Here is a 24,334-nt window from a genome sequence, read left to right as displayed (position 1 = left end):
TTTTCCAAACGACAAACGACAAAGCACTGACCACGTGACAGCAGACGCCCCTCGAGGCCACACGCGCGAGAGTGAAAAGGAAACCCAGAAGCGGAATTGGGTAGCAACTGAGAGGCTGGCCTGCAGTCCCCGCATCAACCTCTCATGGCAACATGGCCTTTAAAACTCTCAGCACGTTCAGCTTCACCCATCTTTAATTCATTTCAGCCTCGATTAGGGATGAGCCCCCCGCCAGCCCTCACCTCCTTGACAAACACGGAGTACCGCGCCAGAATCTGCAGAGTGAGCCTCCACAGACGATGCACCAGCAACGGCAAGAACATCTGGTCAGACCAGCACCTCTGCAGGCTGCTCCACGTCCTGTGAGAAGCCAAGAGGCAATACGAACTTCCAGCTAGACAAAAAACACACAGTTAAGGAATCTCAGCTGAAGGGCTAACGGCTAAAATCTTCAACGTACAACCCAAGAGTGAAGCCAGTGGCCTTCTCAAGAACGCTATGTGGTCAGCAAAGCTTTAGGGAGGTGTTTCTAATTTTACATGACTCCCCCTCCCAGGCATTTGATGAACATTAAACATACACGGCATTCAGAAAGCAGCAGTCAGCAGGCACTTTATACCAAATCAACAAGCACGAGCTCGAGTGGCAGAGTCACTGGCAGGGGTTTCATCTTGGGCTCTGAATTTGTCCTGTCTTCCCCTTCCCTCCTGAATATGCTATTTCAATACAGGATGCCGATTACATATGGCCATTTTTGGCAAAAACAGCTGGAAACTAACTTTGAGGCTAAAAGAGCACAGCTGAGATGGAACTCGGCTGCACGAAAGGGAGCAGGAGTGGAGTGGAGCCGCCCAAAGACCCTTGTGGCTGTAGGAACAGCCACCTACTAGGTGAGTGGCCACCGGGGACGGCTACAACGTGACACAGACGCACGAGGCTGTACGGATGCAAACGTGTCTGCAAGGTGTACCCTGACCCCAGTCACCTGCGCGCTGCCCCAGGCCTGGCCCAGGGGCTCTGGAGGCCTGGGGCCAGGAGCCGCGGCTGCGAGCCATCCCCCAGAGGGAGGGCCATCCTGATCCTTCACCTCGGCTCCGGAGAGAAGCAGAGCGTGGCCACCTGGCTACAGAAAGGGCGGCCCCCTTAAGTACAGCAGCGCTTATACCCCCTTGACACGTTATACTGAGGAATGAAAATGCGGTCTCCTTCCCGTGTCCTTAAAGCAGCCTTTTTATCATCTCTGTACAGCAAGAAGCTCTATAAACCTTTTTCTAAAAAAGAAGTTAAAGTATGTCTTTGGGTCTAACTTACTGGAAGACAGGAAAAAGTGAAAGTGCCCCCAGGGTACTGAGATCCCCAAGATGACTCGGTGAGCCTACTTAACTCACTTAGTGACAGCCTGTCATTTGTCACTTTGAGTAAGTTACCTGGTGCATCTTCCAGGACATCTGTAAGTGCTGCTTCTAAGGATCCCGCTATTTCTCTAAATCTGAGAGAAAAACAAGAGCATAAACTGTTGTTTTCTCTGCTGCAGGCGTCTGTCCCACCCATCCTCCCTCTCCCCACGAAACAGGACCCTTCCTCCACTGGCTTGTTGGTGAGGCCAGCGCTGTCAGAGATGCCTGTTCTCCAGACTTTTTTTTACTGAGCAGGAAATAAACGTGTCTCAATTAATCCACCAGGAAGCCATTTCTGGCAAGACCCACCGGCTATCATCAGGTAATCACTTCAAGACCGTAAGACTGGTTTTTCCAATCCTCTTACATCAGCCCTATCAGAAGAAAGTGAATGTCCCCCAAACTAAGAAATGGGAAAGCTGTATTCTGTGTCTTTGTTTGCAGCTTGAGAAAAATCACTGAAGGTAGGCAGTTACACCAGAACAACTCTCTCCTGGTGCTCTTCGAAGGTCTGCTGCCCGTCTCTTGCGCTACCATGGTAACTGGCCCGGCGAGGCTCAAGATCTGCTTCCTGGATGGGTTTTCTTTTTCCTCTGCTGGCCCACTGTCCCCTCATACCATCCTGTCACAGACTTCTATTTTAATGACTAGTGTGGACACATTTTTATGACTCTGAGATGAAAACTTTGTGTGTGTGTGTGTGTGTGTGTGTGTGTGTGTATTTCCTTAACTAGCTGCTTACGTAGCATCTTTCTTCCCAACTATATAGCTCTTCCATCTTCATACTTTCTTCACCATACACTCTTCTGTCATCTGCTAGTTCCTTTGCTAGCAATAAATTCTGACACATGCTTCACATCAATTTACTGAAGTCGTAATTCTGGCTTTTGGATAGCACTCACGTGCTTTTTAAAAGCAGTGCAGAGACTGGTTACTTCACACAAGGAGCAGCCGCCCTGCCCGCCACAAAGGTGCAAGTGGCTGGCGGCGGAGGACTCTGGACCGCCCTGGCCACTGGAGCTGGCTGGTGCCTGCAGCATCCCTGCACTACAGGGAGGGGAGGGACTCGCCCTCTGCCCCGTGAAGCCTGCGAAAGGCTAGTCTCTCCAAGCAGCAGGGAGAGGCGCCAAGGGAGCAAGTGACAGAAGGCAAGCGGGGAACCGAAGAGAGCACCGGGGCCCGGCGAAGGCGGAGGTGGCCCCAGCACAGTGAGGAGGGGAGGGGCTGCCCGCAGTGCAGAGAGCAAACCAGCACCTGCGTCAGCCTCAGCCCCTCAGCCCACCTTTCCTCCAAATCCACACAAAACACGGAAAAGGCCTGACAGCTAACACAGCACTGTTTACAACAGGGAACACCAGGCCCCAAGGAAGGGAAGGGCCTGTAACGCATGGCACATCCATGCTGAGCGCAGCATGAAGACAGGTCCGCTCGAAGCTCTGCAGCCATGAGAAGAGCAGGTATAATTCAGTGTAAGTAAAGACACGGGATAAAATTATATGTACGTCTATGACAATTCTGATAAACACACAAACGAGAAAGTGCAAGAAAAATGCAGCAGACCCGACACCAGTGCATTTCACACAGACGTACTGACGGCGTGGGACCAGCTGTTGGACCCTTGAAAGGAAAGCTGTCTATGTCGCGTGACCCAGCTGTCCCCTCGGCCCCCAAGAGCCAAGAGCCCAGCGCCAGCCCCTGGCACAGCCTTGCTGGGCAGTAACTTCCAGGATTGAAGTGATACGTTATACTTCTTAGAAAAGAAACAGTGAGACGTTACTTTGGTGGAATTTGAAAAGTTGTGCTGTAGTCTTCATGTGTATATGGGATGCTATTCTACTCTTGATAGGAGATTTGTAAGAAAGGCAACCCCAAATACAAACACTCCCAAATTCTTACATTTGGGTGTGGGGAGGGTCTGAAGACGCACTTCCCAACGCACGTCTCTACTTCGCGCATGCACACACTTGCGGAGGGTGGAGGGAAAGGAAGGTACGTTAGTGCCACACGGACTCCACGTCATAAAGGAGCTACACCATGCTCAGCGCATGCTGAATGTAACAGACACAGAACACACATGTGACCGTCCTGGGAGCATATGACATTCTAGCGATATGTCAATTAAAAAAGACCTAACACTTTGCCTGTGGCATTTAAGGGGCGACCAGCCCAGTTTCCAGGCAGCCACTGATTTGCTACCATTTGAGACTGTTCTGCGCACATGTGCATTTAATCTCTTCCTATGAGAAATGGAGTCCTAACCCTACTTTCCGATACTCCTGTAAGAACAAATGAAGCACAGACACAGTAGGGTACCAGGGGCAGAAGGGGTGCACAGTTGCTCACAGAACGGTGTGTGTGGGCCAGGGCTGCCTTTTTCCTGAAGGTGACGCGGATGCAGGCATAGAGTCAGACCCGGGAGCATCCACCTGCTACCGAGGGTGCAACATTAATACTTCTTCCTAGAAACATGTCAACACATCACCACCCCACTGGCTTTAGGCTTACTTTGGTGAATCAGGTAACACTACAACTCTGATCCCAGCAGTGTTTGCAGAACATTCTGTCATCCCTCAGAATAAATAATCTAATGCCTGATAAAAATCAACAGAACGGCGTCCTATAAAGTATTACTTGAATTTATTTCTTAAACGGAAAAACAGATGTATTGAAAGTTATGAAGTTCCACACTTCATAACGCAAACATAATTTTTTTTAAATTTTATACATTTTAAATAAAACTGTTTACAAAGAAAAGTTAACCAATCCCTTTGAATGCTGTGGCTAAAATCTGCTAAAGGTGAAAACGTCTTTCAGGGAACCGGCTGAGTTCCGACAGAGCTTAAGGCTCAATCACCAGCTTTGAGAGAACGTATAATGAGAGGAGAACCTGCCGAGGTCGGGCTGTGCCATCCCCGCGGGGCCCAGAGCTCCAGGAAGCAAGGTGACAGTGCAAGATTACCAAGCATGGGGCCATGGGGTCTGGGGAAAATGACTAGAAAAGAGGGGTTCGGAGGCAGTAGACGGGAGTATGGGCTGTGACGGCATTGGATATCTAAAGCAATCTAACTTTGAACCTGGCCTACAAAAGACACGGGACAGCTGAAACATTATTTCTCTACTGCAGTCTTATGCTATAAAATGATGCTTCACCATTGAAAATTCTTCTCACAGACCAAAAGGGCTTCTTGCCCTGGCTTAGTCTTGATCATCATGTAATGATTACTTCCCATGCAGCCCATGAGTATCTTAGACAAAAAACATCCTTAATTTCCTACCTACAGGATAACGTAACCTTGAAAAATTAAGCATAAAACCCAGTATCGTATGTAAAAGGGCATCTTACTAACAGTCTGACAGCTATGATTTCATTATCAAAAGATGATTACATACATTCTCAATCATGGCGAGTAATTACAAATCAAGGTATCTAATTCTTAGTATATTTCCCTCTGTAATTATTCCTTAGAACTCTGGGGAGGGACTGCATCATAATTAATGAAAACATCCAACAATATAAACAAAAAGCCTATGAGTCTTTAAAGAGCATTCTAACTAAAATGCTCTAGTTAACAACATTCTACGGAGGAGCTTACTGTGATCTCATTCAAGAGAATCTGCAAAAACGGCTATTATCATCTATTTTTCTAAGGGAACACATATTGTTACGAACTTATCCTAAATTTCCCCAAATAGTCTACAAAACCACTTATTGACATAGGTGGTATCATTATGACATCTGGCAGAAAAGTGTCACCATCTTCCAGAATAGAAAAAATGTCACAAAGTATTATAAAGGAATCCAATACAATAAATAGAATTATTATCAATTGATAAGATGGAATCAGCTACAAAGACTACTTTAAGAAAGAATACTTCTCCCGACTCCCTCTGAGGATAAAAAATGTTCCAGATGAGCAAAACAACAAATGTAGGGTAGGTCTGCTATTTGAAGCAGGTGATGAGAGAGGAAAACGGAGAGAAAGAGCTGCTAGGTGACCTGCTCTTTCTGTCTCTTCACGACGAACGAGGACGTAGCACGTGGGAATGAAGCCGGGCCTGGTCTAGCTCACTCTGATTCTACTGTCCTCAGCTCTCTAATGACCAAAGAGTAAAACTCATCTTTTTGTCATACAAGCCGGAACTCTGGCAATCATGATACCTCCTGTGCATTTCCACTCTAAATTTTGTTTCCCGAAGAACAGTAGGATGATCATCAAGAAGGGGCTGTTACCTGGAGCCAACATCCTTAACTGGTGTTCAAATTCTATTTTAGAAGGGTGGAGGTGGGGGGGATAAATTACTGACCTTATTTGAAAATACACAGGCAAGTTCCACTTGTTATTGAAGCTGTGATAGGCGGGATGTGCTCTTAATCTTTTTACACTGGCCTGTGATCCACATTGCCGTTCAAATGTTCTTACAAAATCCATACTTATGGTATATTTCTAAAATAAGAACAAACAGGTGGCATTTTCATTTTAAGTGAACTAACCAGAACTGGGATCATACAGTGAAAACTGTAATCAAGATAAAGACCAACACACAGAATCATAGTTTCTAGATCTGATAAGGACCTTATGGGATCTTCCTTCCAAGGTCCCCGCTTAAAGATTAGGTAATGCCCAAAGCGGTTCTGTGACGTGCTCAAGGTCTTAGGTGGCAAGCCCATCAGGAGACCTAAGTCCAGCTCTCTAAGCGACAGCTCTCCCCCATCCTCTAGGGCACCCCTAACCCAGTCCATTGGAATCACAAGAGATTGCAGATTAAGTGGTATAATTTTCATTGCCTCTCCAGAAGAAGTAGAAAATTTTAAAAAGGAAAGAAAGACTCAAACCATGTGAGTAATTACATCCTTTTCATAGATGGTACAGCATGGAGACTGACAGGAGGAATCTAACGACACCATTAAGGGCAGAAGCTAACACTTACTTAATATTTATCATCCTCACACGGTGCTTAAAATTGTATTACTTACTTGAACCCAGAAAACTGCCCTACTCGGTAACTACTTTTATTTCATCCCCCATTTTATAAATGACGCTTCCTCTTCTGCTTCGGCTCAGAGAGAATTTACCCAGAAACAAAGCAAGGAAATAGGGGAAACAGAACCCTTGCCAGTCAGCAGTGCAGAACTGCAGTTGCACATTCCTTTGGCAAGGGCTCTATTCCCCAGTCCCCAGGCTCTGGGGAGGACGCTGCAGGACTTGCCATGTACTTCTCATTAAGAGGGACTCTGTTCTGGGTCACCAAACCAGCCCCTGAACATGATGATATCCATGCTTATGTGGGAATCTTAGTGCGGTAACTCTACCACACGTGTTCAATTTCTTTCGACTGCTTTTGAGCTACACTTACTGAATCCCCTGAGGGTGGTCTACATGTGTGGAGTTGAGACAAAGAAAGGTATTACTCATCCCTTTTGGGATAAAACTATACTCCTGCATATAACAGGTGTTAAAAAAATTATAAAAATATTTTTCTCTTCACAAAAGCACGTCCCATTAAAACTGAAAGCTGAAAACATTTCTTGCAAGAAATGTTTGCACCCACAAACATTAAGTATTGGTTTAGAATTCTGAAGTTGACATTCTATCAGAAAGCTTCATTTCTGAGCTGAAAAATCTCCTGAGCCTAACACGATCAATATGATTCTCTAAAGAGGAATGTAAAGGGTCTTAAACTGCTAATGCTGAAGACCTCATATTGTTCAACATACTGTAACATGGGCCAAGAGAACAGATGAGTAGTATTTCTGGGATAACAAAGCTCCCAATTGGTTGTCTTACCTGTTTTGAAGCCTACCAGGCCCCAGGCTCACCACACTCACCTTGTGCCTCTCTACACTTTAAAAATTAATAAGCAATCTGACCAAGCAGAATTAGAAAAAGAAGCAAATAGAACTTCTAGAAATGAAAATAAGGGTAAATTGGAAACAGGTGAAAAGGAGTTTAGACAAATCTGAAGGAAGGACTCAGTGAACTAGAAAAGTCCCAAGAAATTATCCAGAATGAGCACAAAGAGACAAAAGATTAAAAAGTGAATTCAGGAAACACAAAGGATACAATGAGGAAGTCTAATCCAAAGCTCTAGAAGAGGGCTTCCCTGGTGGCGCAGTGGATGAGAGTCCGCCTGCCAATGCAGGGGACACGGGTTTGGGCCCTGGTCTGGGAGGGTCCCACGTGCCGCGGAGCGGATGGGCCCGTGAGCCACAGCTACTGAGCCTGCGCGTCTGGAGCCTGTGCTCTGCAACGGGAGAGGCCACGGCAGTGAGAGGCCCACGCACCGTGATGCAGAGTGGCCCCCGCTCGCCGCAACTGGAGAAAGCCCTCGCATAGAAACGAGGACCCAACACAGCCCCAAATAAATAAATAATTAATTGATTCTAGAAGAAAATAATAGAGGAATGAGAGAGAAGCACAACTGAAGAGTTAATGAATAAAAATGATACAGAGCTGATTAGAAAAACACCAATCCTCAGATTCAGGAAACCCAACAAATCCTAAATACAATCAATAAAAAGAAGCCCACACTAGATTATCATAATGAAACAGCATACTAAAGTCACAGACAAGATTTGGGAAAGAAGGCATTATAACTACAAAGAAACAACAATAACTATTTTCCTAACAGAAGTCAAGAGACAATGTTCAAAGTGCAGAGAATTCTACTTCCATCAAAACTACCTTTCAAACACAAAAGGTATAAAGTTATTGTCAGACATACAAACTGAGGGTTTATCATAAAAAAGTGAAATTTATTATCAACAGGCCCTGCTACTAGATGAATTTCAGGAGGAAGGAAAATGATCCAAGAAAAAAGGTCTAACATCCAGGAAGGAACAGTAAGCAAAGGAAATGATAAACATGTGGAATAATTCTGAGAGGAGAATGATGAGCACGTAAAACAATAAAAATAATGCCCAATTTGGGGGATAAAAAGAATCAGAACAGAAATAAGACCCTGGAAACAGTAACAGATACTATGGAACGGGGAGACTGGCATCAAAGCACTCTAAGATCCCCATGCTGTTTGGGAGGCTGAAGAGCACCAGTGAGCTTTAGATTCTGCTAAGTAACCACTAAGGTTACTTAATACATAAGAAATAAAGGGTAGAACTTCCAAATTAGTAGAGGGAAAAACAGAATAAATGAGGAAAACAAATCCCCCAAGGTCCGAAATACAGAGGAGGTGGAAAAGGAAAGAAAAAAAAGCAGGGAGAAAGGAAAAGAAGGAAGAGAAACAGGGCAAACAGGAAGCACCAAAGAAACTCCAAATACATCAGTCACTACGGTCCCTGTAAATTTAACACATTACCTAATTAAAAGACAAAGATTGTCATGTTGAAGAAAACAATCAAAAAACCAAAAATCAAAATCCAGAGCAGGAAGAAGAGGAGAGGCCCCAAGGGGCTGAGCAACGCGACGAGTACCGAGCAGGAGAGCTGGGCGCGGACTCAGGCCACCTGGCCGACAGCCTTCATTCTTCTCCAGGACACTACGTACTATCTTTAAAAAATGGTACCACGGAAAATTAACATACGAGTCTACTTCTGAAATATCAACCATGAAGTCTTTTAAATGATAACATGATTTTTTTTTAAATGAAAATATCGAGGCCTCCCAATCTTTCAAATTATAGAGGACACTTACATATTGCATTTTAAAATCCAATCCAATACTTTGTTTTCCTTCAGAACAATACAGTAGAGATCTACGAACTTAATTTTCCATGGAAAACAACTGCCAACAGCCTTGTTTTTAATGGTCCTTAGGACCTTTTTTAAAATTAGAATATTCAGATCTAGTCACAACTGCATCTAGACTGAATTTTACTTTACATTCTTTTTTAAAAATTTATTTATTTATTTTTGGCTGTGTTGGGTCTTCGTTTCTGTGCGAGGGCTTTCTCTAGTTGCGGCGAACGGGGGCCACTCTTCATCGCGGTGCGTGGGCCTCTCACTGCTGTGGCCTCTCCCGTTGCGGAGCACAGGCTCTGGACGCGCAGGCTCAGCGGCCATGGCTCACAGGCCCAGCCGCTCCGCGGCATGTGGGATCTTCCCGGACCGGGGCACGAACCCGTGTTCCCTGCATCGGCAGGCGGACTCTCAACCACTGCGCCACCAGGGAAGCCCTTACTTTACATTCTAAAAAATATTCTTAGTCCTTGAAGTTATCAGAGACTATGACTTGAATAAAACAGCACGTTTTAAGGTAAATGCTTGCTACGTAACTCAGACTGTGATTTTTCCTAAAACCACAGAACCAAGACTGTGCAGAAAAGATATGATTATCCTAAAGTCTCAGGTTAACATCTTCAAGAATCAAGACGATGGAGGAAAAGGTACCTGGTGAAAGGCATCGGGATTCCCAGGATTAAAAAGTGAGGGCAATTTTTCTTCTAATCCTCGTACTATTTCTGGCCAGACAGAATTCACCAAAAAATCATATCCAGGAACAGTATTGCCTTTTTCACTGTAAGATAAGAGGAAAATTTCAGTCAAATACACCAGAATCTTCTGCTTCCAAAAAGCAAACTTCCACTGTGGTGCTTTTAGTAAAATAAAAGTTCCTTAGTCTAAAATTTATTTCAACCTTTTAAAAAAAACGGTATTTGTCAATTAGTTTGTTCTCAGACCCAAACTTCTATTTCACTCCTTGATCTCATTCTCACCTTGAACCTGACACATCCTCTGTGTCCTGACTCCTACATCTATCTATCAAGTAGTAAGCAAGCTGGGGTCAAGGATAATGGAAAACGACACCGACTTAACTTGGCACAATTTTCTCCCCTAAAATGGGCTACCACGTTTATACTCTGTCTTAAAAAAGAAGCACTTTAATACCACAGGAAAAGCAGTCTTTGTGGGACTTCCCTGGTGGCGCAGTGGTTAAGAATCTGCCTGCCAATGCAGGAGTCACGGGTGCGAGCCCTGGTCCGGGAAGATCCCACACGCCGTGGAGCAACTAAGCCCATGCACCACAACTACTGAGCCTGCGCGCTGCAACTACTGAAGCCCACACGCCACAACAAGAGAAGCCACCGCAATGAGAAGCCCACGCACTGCAACGAAGAGTAGCCCCCGTTCACCGCAACTAGAGAAAGCCCGCGCGCAGCAACAAAGACCCAACGCAGCCCTAAATAAATAAATAAATAAATAAATATTTTTTAAAAAAAGAAGAATTAGGTTACATCTCCTCTGCCTGTGCTTTGTAAATGGAACAATAAAGCCTACAGGACAACACATATATTTTTTTTTAAAAAAGAAAGAAAAAAAGAAAAGCAGTCTTGTATTCAACCTTACCACCACTCAAGTCTAAAGCACTATAAATCACGCTAATTGCCCAATTACTAACAACTTTCTGATTCAGCTATCCCTAAGATTACCCTCAGTTCTAAAGTTCTATGACTATTTTACATAAAATCCCGATCACAAATCTTAATACAAAAAACTGGTAACAGTCATTTTTTTTTGTTGTTGTTTTTTGCAGTACGCGGGCCTCTCACTGTTGTGGCCTCTCCCGTTGCGGAGCACAGGTTCCGGACGCGCAGGCTCAGCGGCCATGGCTCACGGGCCCAGCCGCTCCGCGGCATGTGGGATCCTCCCGGACCGGGGCACGAACCCGCGTCCCCCGCATCGGCAGGCGGACTCCCAATCACTGCGCCACCAGGGAAGCCCACAGTCATGTTTTTTGTGTGTGCATGCTTTATTCTGCATTTTTAGCCAAAAGGCTGGACTCTGGGTTTCTAATTCACAAACTTAGATGAGAAACAACACTGAGATAAAAGCGTGCACTCGGGAGCCAGAGCACCTGAGTTCAAATCTTGGGTCATTTAACTTCTCTGTGTTTTGGTTTCTTCACCTTCAAAACAGGGATGATAATGATACCTACCTCACAGGGTCATTATATGGATTGATATTTGTAAAGCATTTAGGATGGTGCCTAGCACACAATAAGTGCTATGTTAATAGTGGTTAAATACACAAGTACATAAACAAAAAAAGGCAGGTTCCTTAAGTTTCTCTTCAACTTAAAGACCTGTAAGTAGCTTTAAGCAACACCATCTCACTGATCGACCCACTTTGACTACTCCGTTACTGATATGCTCTATATTAAGATAACTGTCTTTAAAATTGATCATCCATGCAATATACGGTCTTATTTTAGCAAAACGGGGAGTTGTGTAGCTAAGTGGTGATAACAAATTGGCATTTAACGTTCTGATAAGTATTAAAAATAAACAGTAAAACGTTTTCATAATTTTCCTGCTTAGCAAAAACTATCAAGACAAATAGCTTATTCAGCTTTACTGTTCAGAAACAGCTATCAGATAATCTCATTCTATAATAGGTAGGAATTGATGAGAAATTACTGGTGGGATTGGAGGAGGGTCCAGGAGGGAAAGAAGATGCCTGTGTCACACATACCCAATTCCATGTATCATACCATATACTTTTTTTTTTTTTTTTTTTTTTGCGGTACGTGGGCCTCTCACTGTTGTGGCCTCTCTCGTGTGGAGCACAGGCTCCGGACGCGCAGGCTCAGCGGCCATGGCTCACGGGCCCAGCCGCTCCGCGGCATGTGGGATCTTCCCGGACCGGGGCATGAACCCGCGTCCCCTGCATCTGCAGGCGGACTCTCAACCGCTGCGCCACCAGGGAAGCCCCACATCATATACTTTTAATCATAATAAGAACTAGCTCTATTAAGGTATCGGAAGAAAGAAAGAACAGAATTGAAGATTTTAAAATACAAATGCACATAATCTGAACAACACTGAAGGACAAGATCACCTCATTCCCAAAGTAAATGTCTAATTAAAGCCCCAAAGAGAAAATTTAAATCTGTGAGATCAACAATCAGAAAAGCTAATCCACATTCTTCGGAAGATAAATCTTGAATGTCGCTGCTGGTGTCCCCTTATAAAGGGCACCCGAAGGCAGAAGCTGAGCAAGGGAAGGTCAGGAGAGGCAGGATGACGGGGCCTCAAGCAAATGCAGATGGCCCACCAAGGTACAGTTTAGATTCCTCAAATTTCTGAGGTTTCTACATGAATTCTGCCACACTGAAAACCATGCAAAAGAGCATGTGAGGCTTTGTAACTTGACATTTCAGGACCAAGACTAGGCTTGTCAAGTCTAATGACTGGTTGTTTCGTAACTGTGGCTTCTTTAAGTTTACCCCATGACTTCTATTAAATTCTTACCCCAAATCCAGATGCAACTAAATCTTCATGATTACTAAGCAAAAGTGGCAAAACAAGGCTTCATCTGAAATCGTGTAGTGGAAATAGGGTACTTCACAAGTCAAGCAGCATATCTGTTCCCCAGATTTTTTTTCTTTTCAAAGAACAAAAATTCAAGACCAAATATAATGTTTACTCCATGAAGACAGGGACCTCATTTGCCTTTCTAATGCTGTAAATAGGTTAAGTCTTTCATCCTGCAAACATTGGGTAGTTACTGTCTTCAAGACACCGTGCCAGGAGGGAGTGTGGGCCGTGCAGGAGGGGAGCACGCTGTTGAGATGGAAAAAGTGAGAGCAGCATGCAATGGCCTGCAGAGAACAGGATTAAAGGTAGACATCAGGAGAAAAGATGTTCTCTTGAAGGAAGTGGCATCTGAGCTGGGGCTACACGTGGAGTGACAGATCAACAAAAAGAGGGAACGGGAAAGGCGGAGGGGACTCTGAGGAAAAACACAGACACGCCCAGCGTGCGCTGGGGTGGGCAAGTGCAGCCGTGTGCTGGAGAACAGCAGGGCGAGGGTACCACAGAGCAGAGTGCCCCACCCGAGGACCACTGGGGCCAGAGCACAAAGGGCCTTGTGTGCTGATCACGAAGCCTGTGCTTTCCGCAGTGAGCAGCAAGAAGCCACTGAAGACTTAGGAAGAAGGCAGGGCATGAATCTCAGAACTGTGGGTAAATGTGCCAGCGGAGGGGCAGACTGAGACCCGAGAGCACGTGGGGAAAACCTGTTACTGTGGACAGAAAGATGACAAAGGCCTGGACCAGGACGGTGGCAATGGTGGAAGGCAGCGGGGTATTTACAAAACAGAACTGAAAACCATGCAAATCAGACAAAAGGAGGGAAAACTGAAGGTGACTTTAACCACAATTAACATCTTGTAAAACCTGCTGAATTAAACTGAACTGATATCTATTAACAGATTATGACATTAGAATAATGGAAGGAAAGCAACTTTTATTTCAAACCTAGTTTAGGGAAAGGACAGTGTAGGCAAGGGCCAAGCATGGGCTGTGGACTCAGAGAGACACACCTTCCACCTCTGTTCCACCCACTCCAGTCCCTTCTCTGTAAGACGAGGCTGACGGCCCCTGCCCAGCTCAGAGCACTGGGCTAACAAACGAACAGGAAAGGGCGCCAGAACCCAGTCCCCACGAGGCAGCAATAACCAGCAGGGCATGGGCGGCTCCCAGGCGCGGCCCCTGACTGCGGGAGCTCTGAGAACCGCTGCTCAGACTACCTTGAGGCGGCTCCTCCCGTGACCTCTCGAAGGAGGCGGCAGTGGTGGGGCACAAACTCCAGGAGCTTACTGTACATGAGCTGAAGACCACTCGGATGGGCGCCGACAATCTGCTCTACAATCACCTAGTAGAAGGAGCATCATTTTAAAAAAAGACAAGTATGAATTACATATCACAGGGAAAAGAACAAAGAAAACCTTAAACGTGTGTTTCCTCTCGCCCCCCTCCTCCCCAGCTGACATGTTTTCTAACAGTAATAGCCTCACTCAGAGCTAGGTCCAGGATTCGGGTGCATAGCTCTGACCTGGGGGAGATACGGCCTGGGTGACAGAGACTGGCCTGAAGCGGAAAAGCCAGACACATTCGCCTGTTTCCCTCCTGAGCCTGGAAACGAAATAAAACGACGACTGCCCATGACAACAGCTCCTTGCTGCCTTGACCGTGGCCTTTTCTTCTAAATACCATTATTCAGATTAGGGGGAGGCTTCAGACAGAGAAAGATGGAAGGAAGTATATTTTATTTTACTTTATTATTATTTTATCTTCTGTGTTAAGGTTGAGAATCAAGAGGCGAATGACAAGATAAGCATACGAATTTAAATAAAATTAAAATGTGGCCATGGTTTATTTAATATGCCACTGAAACATCAAATGTTTCTTTAATTTAGCACATTAGGTTCAGTTCAATGAAAAACAAAGGCATAAATTCGTAACCATTTTCACTTAGTGATAAAGAAATAGTGTAGGTAATTTGTCTTTTTCACTCCTATAGAGAGGCAGCTATGAAATACAACAGGATACAAACAGAGGAAGTTGACAGATCATTTATTTTTAGTAATCCTAATGAAAGCTGACCAGATTATTGAAATTAATCCTTAAGTTTCATTTTTATCAATGACATTCAATTTTCCCCATTTATAAATGGGAGACTTTCACCCCAAAGTCATGGTGAGTAGGGCTTTGTACTTCCTGGACAGAAAGAGCGTCCACACTGATGTGGCATTGAAGAAAGTCTGCAAACACGGAGGACGGGCCTGTGACTTCCTTCAGTTTGAACCAGACAAAGCTGCCATTTTTGTGTGGTGGAAAATGTTGAGTACTGGCAACTTCACATGGTACAAGCTGTAATATATTCTGGCTGCTCAAAGGCAGAACATGCTTACTTCCCAAATTTTAACTGTATCCTTGTAGGTGAAGGACACTGGATAGCCAAGTTCTGGATTTAAGGTATTCTGCTGCTAATTTGCCTACGAAAGCCCTTCATCTGTGAATATTCCCTCCCTCCCACCTTCCTGGCCCATACACTCCTCAGCATGTCTGTGAAGACAGCCCTCCACGCAGACCTTCCACGCTCAGGGCTCCTGGCACCCTGTCCCATCACGAGGCACTTTAGCTGCGGTGCTGGCATCTGCTTTACTTGTTCCATTCTACCCATAGACCAGTAGTTAAAGATTCGTTTTAAAAACTTTTTTGGCAAATAATTTACATAGCATAAAGCTGACCTAAAAATGTTCTGATACACACCTTCTCCCTAGGGAAGACCTGCCCCCTACTAAATTAAGATGAGCCCTGGGCTACGGCATCACTAGAAAATACGAGAGAGGGTGCCTGACCCCTGCATGCTGGTTGTAACCACCAGGGACCAACCTTTTCTTACAACTGATGCTGCAGTAACTATGAGAATCTTTACAGAAGGACCTCTGATCCACCCTCACGCCCAGTGAAGCGTCCAGGACACGGGAGACGCTCTGTGAACGCCTGCTGAATGAAGGCCTGGGGGTGCACAAACCTCATCCATGTATGGTTTCACTAGGACTTGACCAACTAACGCCTCCGCATCCCGTGCCTTGTCAATCGTGGCGTAAGTCCGCAAGCAGTGCCGGATTACATCAACACTGGAAGTCCGAAGACCTTCCAAAAGGAGGCCTTCCAGTGACTGCTGTAACATGGCTGTAATGCCAGCTATACGCTGCAAGAAAAACAGGTAAGAAAGCAGCTGGAACAATTTCTAAAGACTCAAATATATACGTAACAAATCTGTGGCGGCACTAGAAGAGAATATATGTAAAATTAAAATATTAACATTTTCTGGAGCGTAACAATGAATCTCCCCTCCACCCCACATCTCTTTGTAAGTAAATCTTTGCTATATCAAAGGAGGATTTAGACAGAATTGCAGAAGGAGAAAAAAAGTTATTTTCCTCTTAAGTTCCAGAGTAAATCTGACAGACATCATGAATCTAAAGCCCAGTCGAGAGTTCTGGATAAATTAACTCTGACTACCTCATACAGTGTGTCAAGTTACATGAAATTTAGAATTAATTTTACCCTTATCATTTGGAGAATATGCCTGTGTCTTTACACAAAATCTACAATGTGTGACACTTAGGGGGCAGGGGTCCAAAAAACAAAAACTGAAGGAAAAAATTCAAAGCTAGTTTCAAAATCCTGCAGATCAACAATTACCAGAGGCATTACAGGCATACCTTGGAGACACGGCGAGTGTGGTTCCAGACCACACGAAATCGAGCCGTGTCACGATACAGCGGGTCACTGGGATTTCTCGGTCTCTCAGTGCATGGAAAAGAAATGTTTACACTATACTGCAGTATATTAAGTCTGCAACAGCATTATGTCTAAAAAAACAAGGTATATACCTTAATTACCTCAATTAAAAAATACTTTATTGCTAAAAGATGTTAATCATAATCTGAGCCTTCAGTGAGCTGTAATCATTTTGCTGGTGGAGGGTTTGAAATATTGTGAAAATTACCGGAATGTGACACAAAGACATGAAGTGAGCAAATGCTGTTGGAATGCCACTGGTAGGCTGATAGACTTGCTTGATGCAGAGTTGCCATAAACCTTCAATTTGTAAAAAAAATAAAAAATAAAAATAAAAATACCGTATCTGTGAAGCGCAATAAAGTGAAGGGCAATAAAATGAGGTGTGCCTGTATCAGGTAAAACCAAAATTACCTAGCAAATTCCTAAATACCAAAGTGTGAACACCTAAAACAGCACTTACTGGTCTTATTTTGTCCAAAAGAGGCATGCCTTTGCTTTGAACGGCGTGAAACTGTAACTGGTTAAATTCTGTGGCAATTCTCTCCAAAATCTGTCCCGTCAGAAGTGGGCTAGTAGAGACAATTAGAGAAATTTAACTCCTAAAGGTTTTAAGTTTCCGAGAGAACACATCACATGATTAGCAATGGTGATGCTTTAGCATCCACTGTGTTGTTCCACAGCCCCGTGTTACAAGGCAGAAGCTAAAGCATCCTTCGTGCCATCAGCTTTCACAAGTCACACGCACAGCATGCTCTAGGACAGTGGGCAACTACTTCGGTAGAAGCCACTGACGCTGCCTGGCCCCAGCCACAGGGTCCGGGCGAGAAGCAGGAGCCGGACCAGGCCAGTGTGGGGCAACGGGTGTTCCCACCTCGTCCCCCAGGCTCTCCCGTCGTGGCCTTCTTCATCCTTAACCTCCCTTCCCTCTCTTGTCCTACCTTATTATTTACACCTGAATCCCCTTCTACTACTCTGTCTCATTCTCTCTTCCTCTACAATACCTCCAGTACTTCTAAAATACCAAATACTGCTGTCTCCTTAATAAAATAAAAGCGGCCCTCTAGTGGCAATACATCAAATAAGCCAGAAGAGCTTTACATTTTCGTTTACCAAAGAGCTGAAAGAGCAGTCAATCTGTAGTCTCTGGGTCCTGGCGAAAGGACATTCATTGTGTATCTGCCACAAAGTGTAATAAATGCACTTTTTTCCTCTAAAATACACTGCAACAATACCACTCAAAAGGAAGCTAAATAGCAAAAGAAGAAAAATGTAAAGGCACTGAAGCATCTGCTGGGCTTCTCTTGAGGTATCCTATATCTAATGGTGACCTATCAGTGAGCGAGGGGAAAAAATCCACATCACAAGGAAATGAAATGCGATCCATTTCAGGTCTATCCAGTCCTGTATCTGTAGCATTCAAACTAGTTTAGTGGGACAGCAATGCTCCTGCAAGACCAACCCAAAAGGTTAATCCCTCTTTCCTGCGTAACCTAGTGTGGACCCATTAATTATAAATTATCTGAAGTTTCTTGGACTAAGAAGCATGATATAGTTACCATTCACTTACATGGCCCTGGTTTTCCCTTCTCTACAGCTCAAAGCTGCTGATCTGAATTTTTTTTTTGTTTTTTTTGTTTTTTGTTTTTTGTGGTATGCGGGCCTCCCTCTGCTGTGGCCTCGCCCGTTGCGGAGCACAGGCTCCGGACGCGCAGGCTCAGCGGCCATGGCTCACGGGCCCAGCTGCTCCGCGGCATGTGGGATCCTCCCAGACCGGGGCGCGAACCCAGTTCCCCTGCATCGGCAGGCGGACGCGCAACCGCTGCGCCACCAGGGAAGCCCTGATCTGAATTTTTAAAAAGTACTCAAAGGTGATTCTGAGCAAGAAACAGCAGAATATCTATTACATTAAAGATGGAACATTGAGGGACTTCCCTGGCGGTCCAGCAGTTAAGACTCTGTGCTTCCACTGCAGGGGGCCTCAGGTTGATTCCCTGGTTGGGGAACTGCGATACCACATGCCGTGCGGTGCGGCCAAAAAGGAGAAAAAAAAAAAAAAAAAAAAGATGGAACATCGCACAGGCATAGTATCATAGAAAAAGACACGAGTGAGGAAGGGAGTAGGAATGGCCCCAAGTGGAAAGAAAACAGGGAGGCAGGTATGGCGGCTGTCGAGCGCGGACACGTCGGCAGGAGCTGCCAATGCTGCCGAGGGCCAGAGAGACGCGGAGCAGCTCAAGACAAACCGCTCCACCGGACGGGTTGGGAGGGACGGCAGCGGAGACGCTGACCGGCGCAGCTAAGGGCAGAAACACAAGGGAGTGGGCTGGAGAGACAGAGACGGCAGGTGCTGACCACTTGTTTGTACACCTTGATTATGAAAGGAAGCAGAGACCCAGGACAGGAGAATCACTTCCTTTTCGGATGCCGCGTTCCTCAACCTATACAACGAGAGATATGGAGCATACTGTCTTTAAGGTGCTCCCAAATCTAACATTTTGATTCCTAAAATTAAGAAATCCAACATGCCTGTATCGTATGGTAAGACTTTGGTATAGGTATGTTCAATATGGCTTTGGTTGGTCTTGCAGCGGATTATCCAATATTACTCAGGGGAAAATGTTACGGCTGTCCACGTGACTTTAGGAGAAGCTCTTGTTAGACGCAAATTAGATGTGTGAGGGCCTACTACATTCCAGGTGCGGGCCACCGAGCTGGCTGTCAGACAACCCTACCAGCGGAATTACTATCAGCCTTACGCCGCCCATGGCACAGGGAGCTGAGGTTCCGTGACTCAGGCTGCCCCGTGGTAGATGCAGCACAAACTTGTGCTGCTCCCATGGCACCATGGCGCTGGTATGACCTACTCATTTTCTGAGCCACTCATCTACCTGGCTGATGTAAAAGTCATACTAGGAAGGTAATAAGACGGTCACAGTGTAACAAAGGAAATGGTCATTTTTTTTCTAATTTCACAAGCTTTCTCTCCCCTGTTTATAAATTTTAACTAAATGTGTCCTATACTGTTTCTTAACGCTACAATGCTAGAGCAAGATACATGAATGGTGATACTCTGGGCATGTCTCCATAAATTTATGAAAGAGGAAAGCTATTCCATACCTGGAAGATCAAAGGATTTTGCCAGTGCTTACATAAGGCAATTCCAAAGATAAAAATCTTCCACCGAAAGCACACTCCTGACTCCCTGTAAGGTGATGTGTTGGAACAGTGGTCCATCACCACAAAGGTTTGAGAAGGATGTATTATAAACTTTACCATCTCATGCCCTCCACTTTTCATAAGCTACGTTCAAAAACACTGAGCCATAGACTTGGCTTTTCTTCTTTTTCAGAAATGAGTTTTAACTAAAAAAAAAAAAAAAAAAAAAAAAAAGTAAAAAGTAGCCTGGGTATGAAGTATTAATTTATGTCATATTTAGTAAAAAATACTTACCTGCTTGCTTCTAGTGCAGATGTTTCTTTAGAATGTTGAGAATTTAAGATTTTTTCAATTTTCTCAACTGATCGAATAACCTGTATAAGCCTCAATACACATATCTATAAAAATAAAAATGAAGCCAAAAAAAAGTTATCATGATGTTTCATCTTAATTATCTTATTTCCCCATTCTAAATGCAGGGAACTACAAAGCCACAAGTCAACTTGAAGTATGTAGAGCACTCTACATAACACTGAATTCCCAAGAATGTAAATCCTAATTTTAGCTGTGCCTAGAAGAAGCATATTTCAATATTCTATTACAAGTTAATAGTTAAAAAAAGAAAAAAACTAGACTTTTTTTGTTTTCTCATTTCCTGCACTTTTATTCCTTCTTTCTTTTCCCCATCTTAAACGAACCCCTGTGTGGGCACTACATTTATTTTCTTATGACCCTTTTTTCATGTTTTAATTTTAGTTTCTGACCATCTTTATCCTCTCTATTTACATGTATACGACACAATTATATGCCTAAGCGTCAATTCATTAAAGACATTATTACACAATAAATATTATCAAAGAGGTTGAGGAACATTATAAAAACTCTCACCCTTAAAAGAACAAAAAGAAAGTCATTCATTAAACAAACAGTTACTAGAACCTACTGTACAGCACAGGGAACTCTACTCAATGCTCTGTGGTGACCTAAATGGGAAGGAAATCGAAAAAAGTGTGGATATATGTATAACTGATTCACTCTGTTGTACGGCAGAAACCAACACTACACCGTAAAGCAACTATACTCCAATAAAAATTAATTAAAAAAAAAAAAGACAAAAAAAAGTAAACAAATAGTTACGGAGCACCTATTGCGCACCAGACATTCTTCTAGACAGTGAGGACAGGAGTGAATAAAACAGGCAAAAATTCCCTGCTCTCACAAAGCTTACAATCTTTTCTAGAAAGGCACTGCATTCTTGAAATCTTTGGACGAAAGCTGATATTTAAAGGAGAATTAAACAGAAGGTTTCTAAAATAGGCTTCTCTCCCTTGAGATTTTGAAAAATATACTAATAAATTTAGAAAACACTGACAGAGCGCCAGGCTAGAATCAGAAGTCTCAAATTCTAATCCTAACTCTGCCATTACATCCTTACAGTCAGATAATAAAATTAAAACACAGGACCAGTAAAATGTACGAGTAGTGCCTGCAGAGGCACAGTTAACAAGTGGAAACAAACGAAGAAACAAACGTGGCAGGATGAGACAGCAACACACTACTTTTTCAACCTGCAGCAGGACATTGGAAGAGTTGGTCTTAGAAAGCCCACTTACTCCCTAATCTCTAAAATTTTAATATTTTCTTTATAGGGGTGCTGAGAAATTAGTTATATATATGCCTGTTAAACTGTAAAGTGTTTCACTGATACCAGTTATTACTGTTTCTTCTTTTGGAAAAATTGAGGAATGTTAATTTTGAGACCACTTGGGTACCTCTAAAATTCTGTCTTACTATTTCGAACAGTTGACATGACATTATAAACATAAGTATATATTGACACATAGAAAAAGGCTTTGAGAAAAACCACTTTCATAGTACTGAAAAGTATGAGAAGACATGAGGGAAGCACTTTTAGCTGGCATGCAGCGTAAGAAATCTACAGTTTTCTTTAAAAATTTTAATGCCGTCATGAATAAATTAACGCACAAGAAGAATATGCAATTTTCTTTGTCTTTTTCTTCTATTAGTTACTTTAGCATACCCCTCTTATTAATAGGACCTTAATCAGCCCAGGAGTGAGAAGACCTGGGCTCCGGCTCTGGCTCGACCCCTCGCGAACTTTGCTGAACACTGATGCCTAAAAATAAGGAGAGACCCCACACTTCCTCTCTGCGAAGGTACCAAGAGAAACAAATCAGACCACATGCGCGGAAGTGCCGTTAACTCCAAGGTGCTACCATGAACCCATGTGCAACCTACCTTTTTTTTCCTAATGTCCTCTTGTTTAGACATTCGTTCATCTACTGCCCGAATTCCTTCACTGACAGATGACCTAAGACTCTTGAAAATAATAAAGAAAACGTACAGCAGAAACTGTTTTGTGACATTACGAAACTTACACATTTAATTAAATTCCACAGAACTTCATTATCTTCGGGCCAGTATAATGCAGATACTAACAAAAATACATAGTATCAGACATAATATCAGACACAACTGCTGTCGAGGTTACTCAGGATTTGGGGGCAAAATGACATACAAAGCCAAGGTTACGGAGGATTAACGGCTGAGAGAATAATAATACATGTACAATCGATGTCGTTCAAGAAATCATCTGAATCAAAGGATAGGAGAGTTTGGCACAGGGGACGGGACTTGAGTCTGACCCTGAGAACCTGTGGAAGCTGACGACGGTGGAGAGGAGGTTATCAGAAGACAAAGGTGGAAGCTACAACTGACGGCGCACACTCAGGGCGGGTGAGGCATGCACCCGGCGCACCGCAGGCTTCGTTTTGCGGAGAAGTAGAAATAAACGGGAGGGGTTGATTTAGGAGGACTTTAGATTCTACACATTGTATGGAACTAGAGAATCCCGAAGCACTGATGTTTCCTGATGAAATGCTGTTTGGGGGATGGGAGGAATCAAGAAGTAAGGAAGAGAGCGGCCAGGAAAAGGCAGAGGTCACAGGTGGAGAAACATGCCCAGAAACTAATAAATGGAGCCGAGTATGAAGAACTGAGGCCAAAATGAAGGTATGGAAACGATCAGAATAAACTAGATAAATCACAAAAATTCTATAGAAAGGTGAACTCATTCATTCAATACACATTATGAAATGTCTATTAAATGTCAGCTACTGTGGTAGCCAGTGAGGCTACAATGATGAATTAGACAGAAACAGTCTTATCCCTCAGTGATCTTAGAATCTCAGAGTAGCGCGTGAGTTGAGATCAAAAAGGCAGGTGAGGTCTGTGGCTGGTGAGGAGAAAGGTGGCTATAAAGACAGCTGCAGAATAAGGAAGGGGACGTGGTACTGGCAGGTGGCAGGGCAGGACTAGAGCCCGGAGGCGTGAGAGCAGCCCAGCAAGTTCAAAGCACAGGTCAGCAGAGCGGAGAGAGCGCAGAGAGAAGAGCGGGAGGTTAATACAGGCTGAGGGTCAGGAGACATCAGCCACAAGGCTGGGAGGTGAGGGGCCGCACCGAGAAGGAGGCAGGAGAGCCATGCAGAAGCTGCTGTGCAACCCAGCAGCGGACCACAAAACCCCCTTCCTTCCATGCCAAGGAAAAGCACTGTAATGAGCTTTTGTAAAATTCAAAGACATACACTTTCAAACACATCTGCTAGTTCAAGGCACAGCTCAAGACTTATCTCTTTTATGAAGTCTTTCCTGCCTACCCCGCCTCGGGACTTCTCAGCTCTGACACTCCCATTATCCTGCATTTCCTTCAGTTCTATCCAGGCAGGGCCTCTTTACCTACGTTACCTACTGAGAGCCTCGCACATGCCAGGCGCTGTCTCGGGGGCCAGGTGCATGAGGCCACTTGGTCTGGTGTGGTCCAGTGGTGACACACACAGGAAGTGATGGTGCAGTGCATCACAAATAAGGGACAGTGGAGGTCGGGGTGCCTAGCGCAGACGAGCGGGTGAGGGGAGGACAGGCCACACGGCCTCCTGTCAGAGGTGATGCCAAAACTCCCCCTCCACTGTTCCTCCAGATGGGGTCCCTGTCCTCAGGGCTTACAGGCAGACAGTCCCATTCCCACGGGAGAGAGTTTCTCCCAGAAACTAGGCGTCACATGATATTTATATTATCCTTCAGTTACATACAGGGGTGAAACAGCTTTTGTAGACTGGTCCAGGAACCTAACCACATGTAAAACACTGCCTGGGAAAACACTTGTAAAATTACAAATTTTAAACTATAAGTCAGCCAGTTCTAAGTTGGAGACCACTTACAGATGGGGGAGGTGATATTAACAAGTTAAATTTTGAAATACCCTTCTTTTCCGCCCTGACATTTAAAGGTGTCTACTCTTTGACGATCTGTCGTCTTCAAACCAAACACGTTTTTCAGGCTGTAATATCACATGCAAAAAGTAGAGAATCATTTTCACCAGTTTTGAAGGTGAGCACTATAATCATGGACCATTAAACAACCACCACAACCACCTAACACATTAAAGGAGCTCTTCTTGGAGAAGGCAAACGAGCTTTGTAACGTGCTTTATATAGAGAGACTGTTTACCGGCACCCGGGGACTTACCAGAACCTCTTCCCGCAACTGCCCCAAAGGCACGGAGAGCTGGCTGAGGGCTCTGTCCATGCCGACCTGAAGGCAAAACCATGTGGGCACAAGCGCATCAGAGTCAGGAGTGACGGTGAAGCTTCCGTTTAACAAACAAAGCAGTACTAGGCTTAGGATGTTCTTTCCGTACAATCACATAT

At 44.3% G+C, this 24,334-nt stretch overlaps 1 protein-coding gene across 2 annotated transcripts in view; it reads right to left on the bottom strand.

Annotated features, from left to right (window-relative positions):
* The window catches only part of COG2 (component of oligomeric golgi complex 2), a 42,697-nt gene that overhangs the window by 8,419 nt on the left and 9,944 nt on the right, over nucleotides 1-24,334 (bottom strand). For both annotated transcript variants that reach the window (XM_007127609.4, XM_024117062.3), the window contains exons 3-12: nucleotides 24,153-24,218; nucleotides 21,867-21,947; nucleotides 19,902-20,005; nucleotides 16,912-17,020; nucleotides 15,673-15,852; nucleotides 13,883-14,007; nucleotides 9,742-9,868; nucleotides 5,703-5,842; nucleotides 1,428-1,489; nucleotides 243-394 (exon numbers count right to left, since the gene is read on the bottom strand). In XM_007127609.4, the coding sequence (XP_007127671.2) occupies nucleotides 243-394; nucleotides 1,428-1,489; nucleotides 5,703-5,842; nucleotides 9,742-9,868; nucleotides 13,883-14,007; nucleotides 15,673-15,852; nucleotides 16,912-17,020; nucleotides 19,902-20,005; nucleotides 21,867-21,947; nucleotides 24,153-24,218 (1,146 nt within the window). The remainder of the gene's footprint in view (nucleotides 1-242; nucleotides 395-1,427; nucleotides 1,490-5,702; nucleotides 5,843-9,741; nucleotides 9,869-13,882; nucleotides 14,008-15,672; nucleotides 15,853-16,911; nucleotides 17,021-19,901; nucleotides 20,006-21,866; nucleotides 21,948-24,152; nucleotides 24,219-24,334) is intronic.

The sequence above is a fragment of the Physeter macrocephalus genome, chromosome 20 (genome assembly GCF_002837175.3).
Source record: "Physeter macrocephalus isolate SW-GA chromosome 20, ASM283717v5, whole genome shotgun sequence".
NCBI lineage: Eukaryota > Metazoa > Chordata > Mammalia > Artiodactyla > Physeteridae > Physeter > Physeter macrocephalus.
This window is presented reverse-complemented; position numbering and strand designations above follow the sequence as displayed.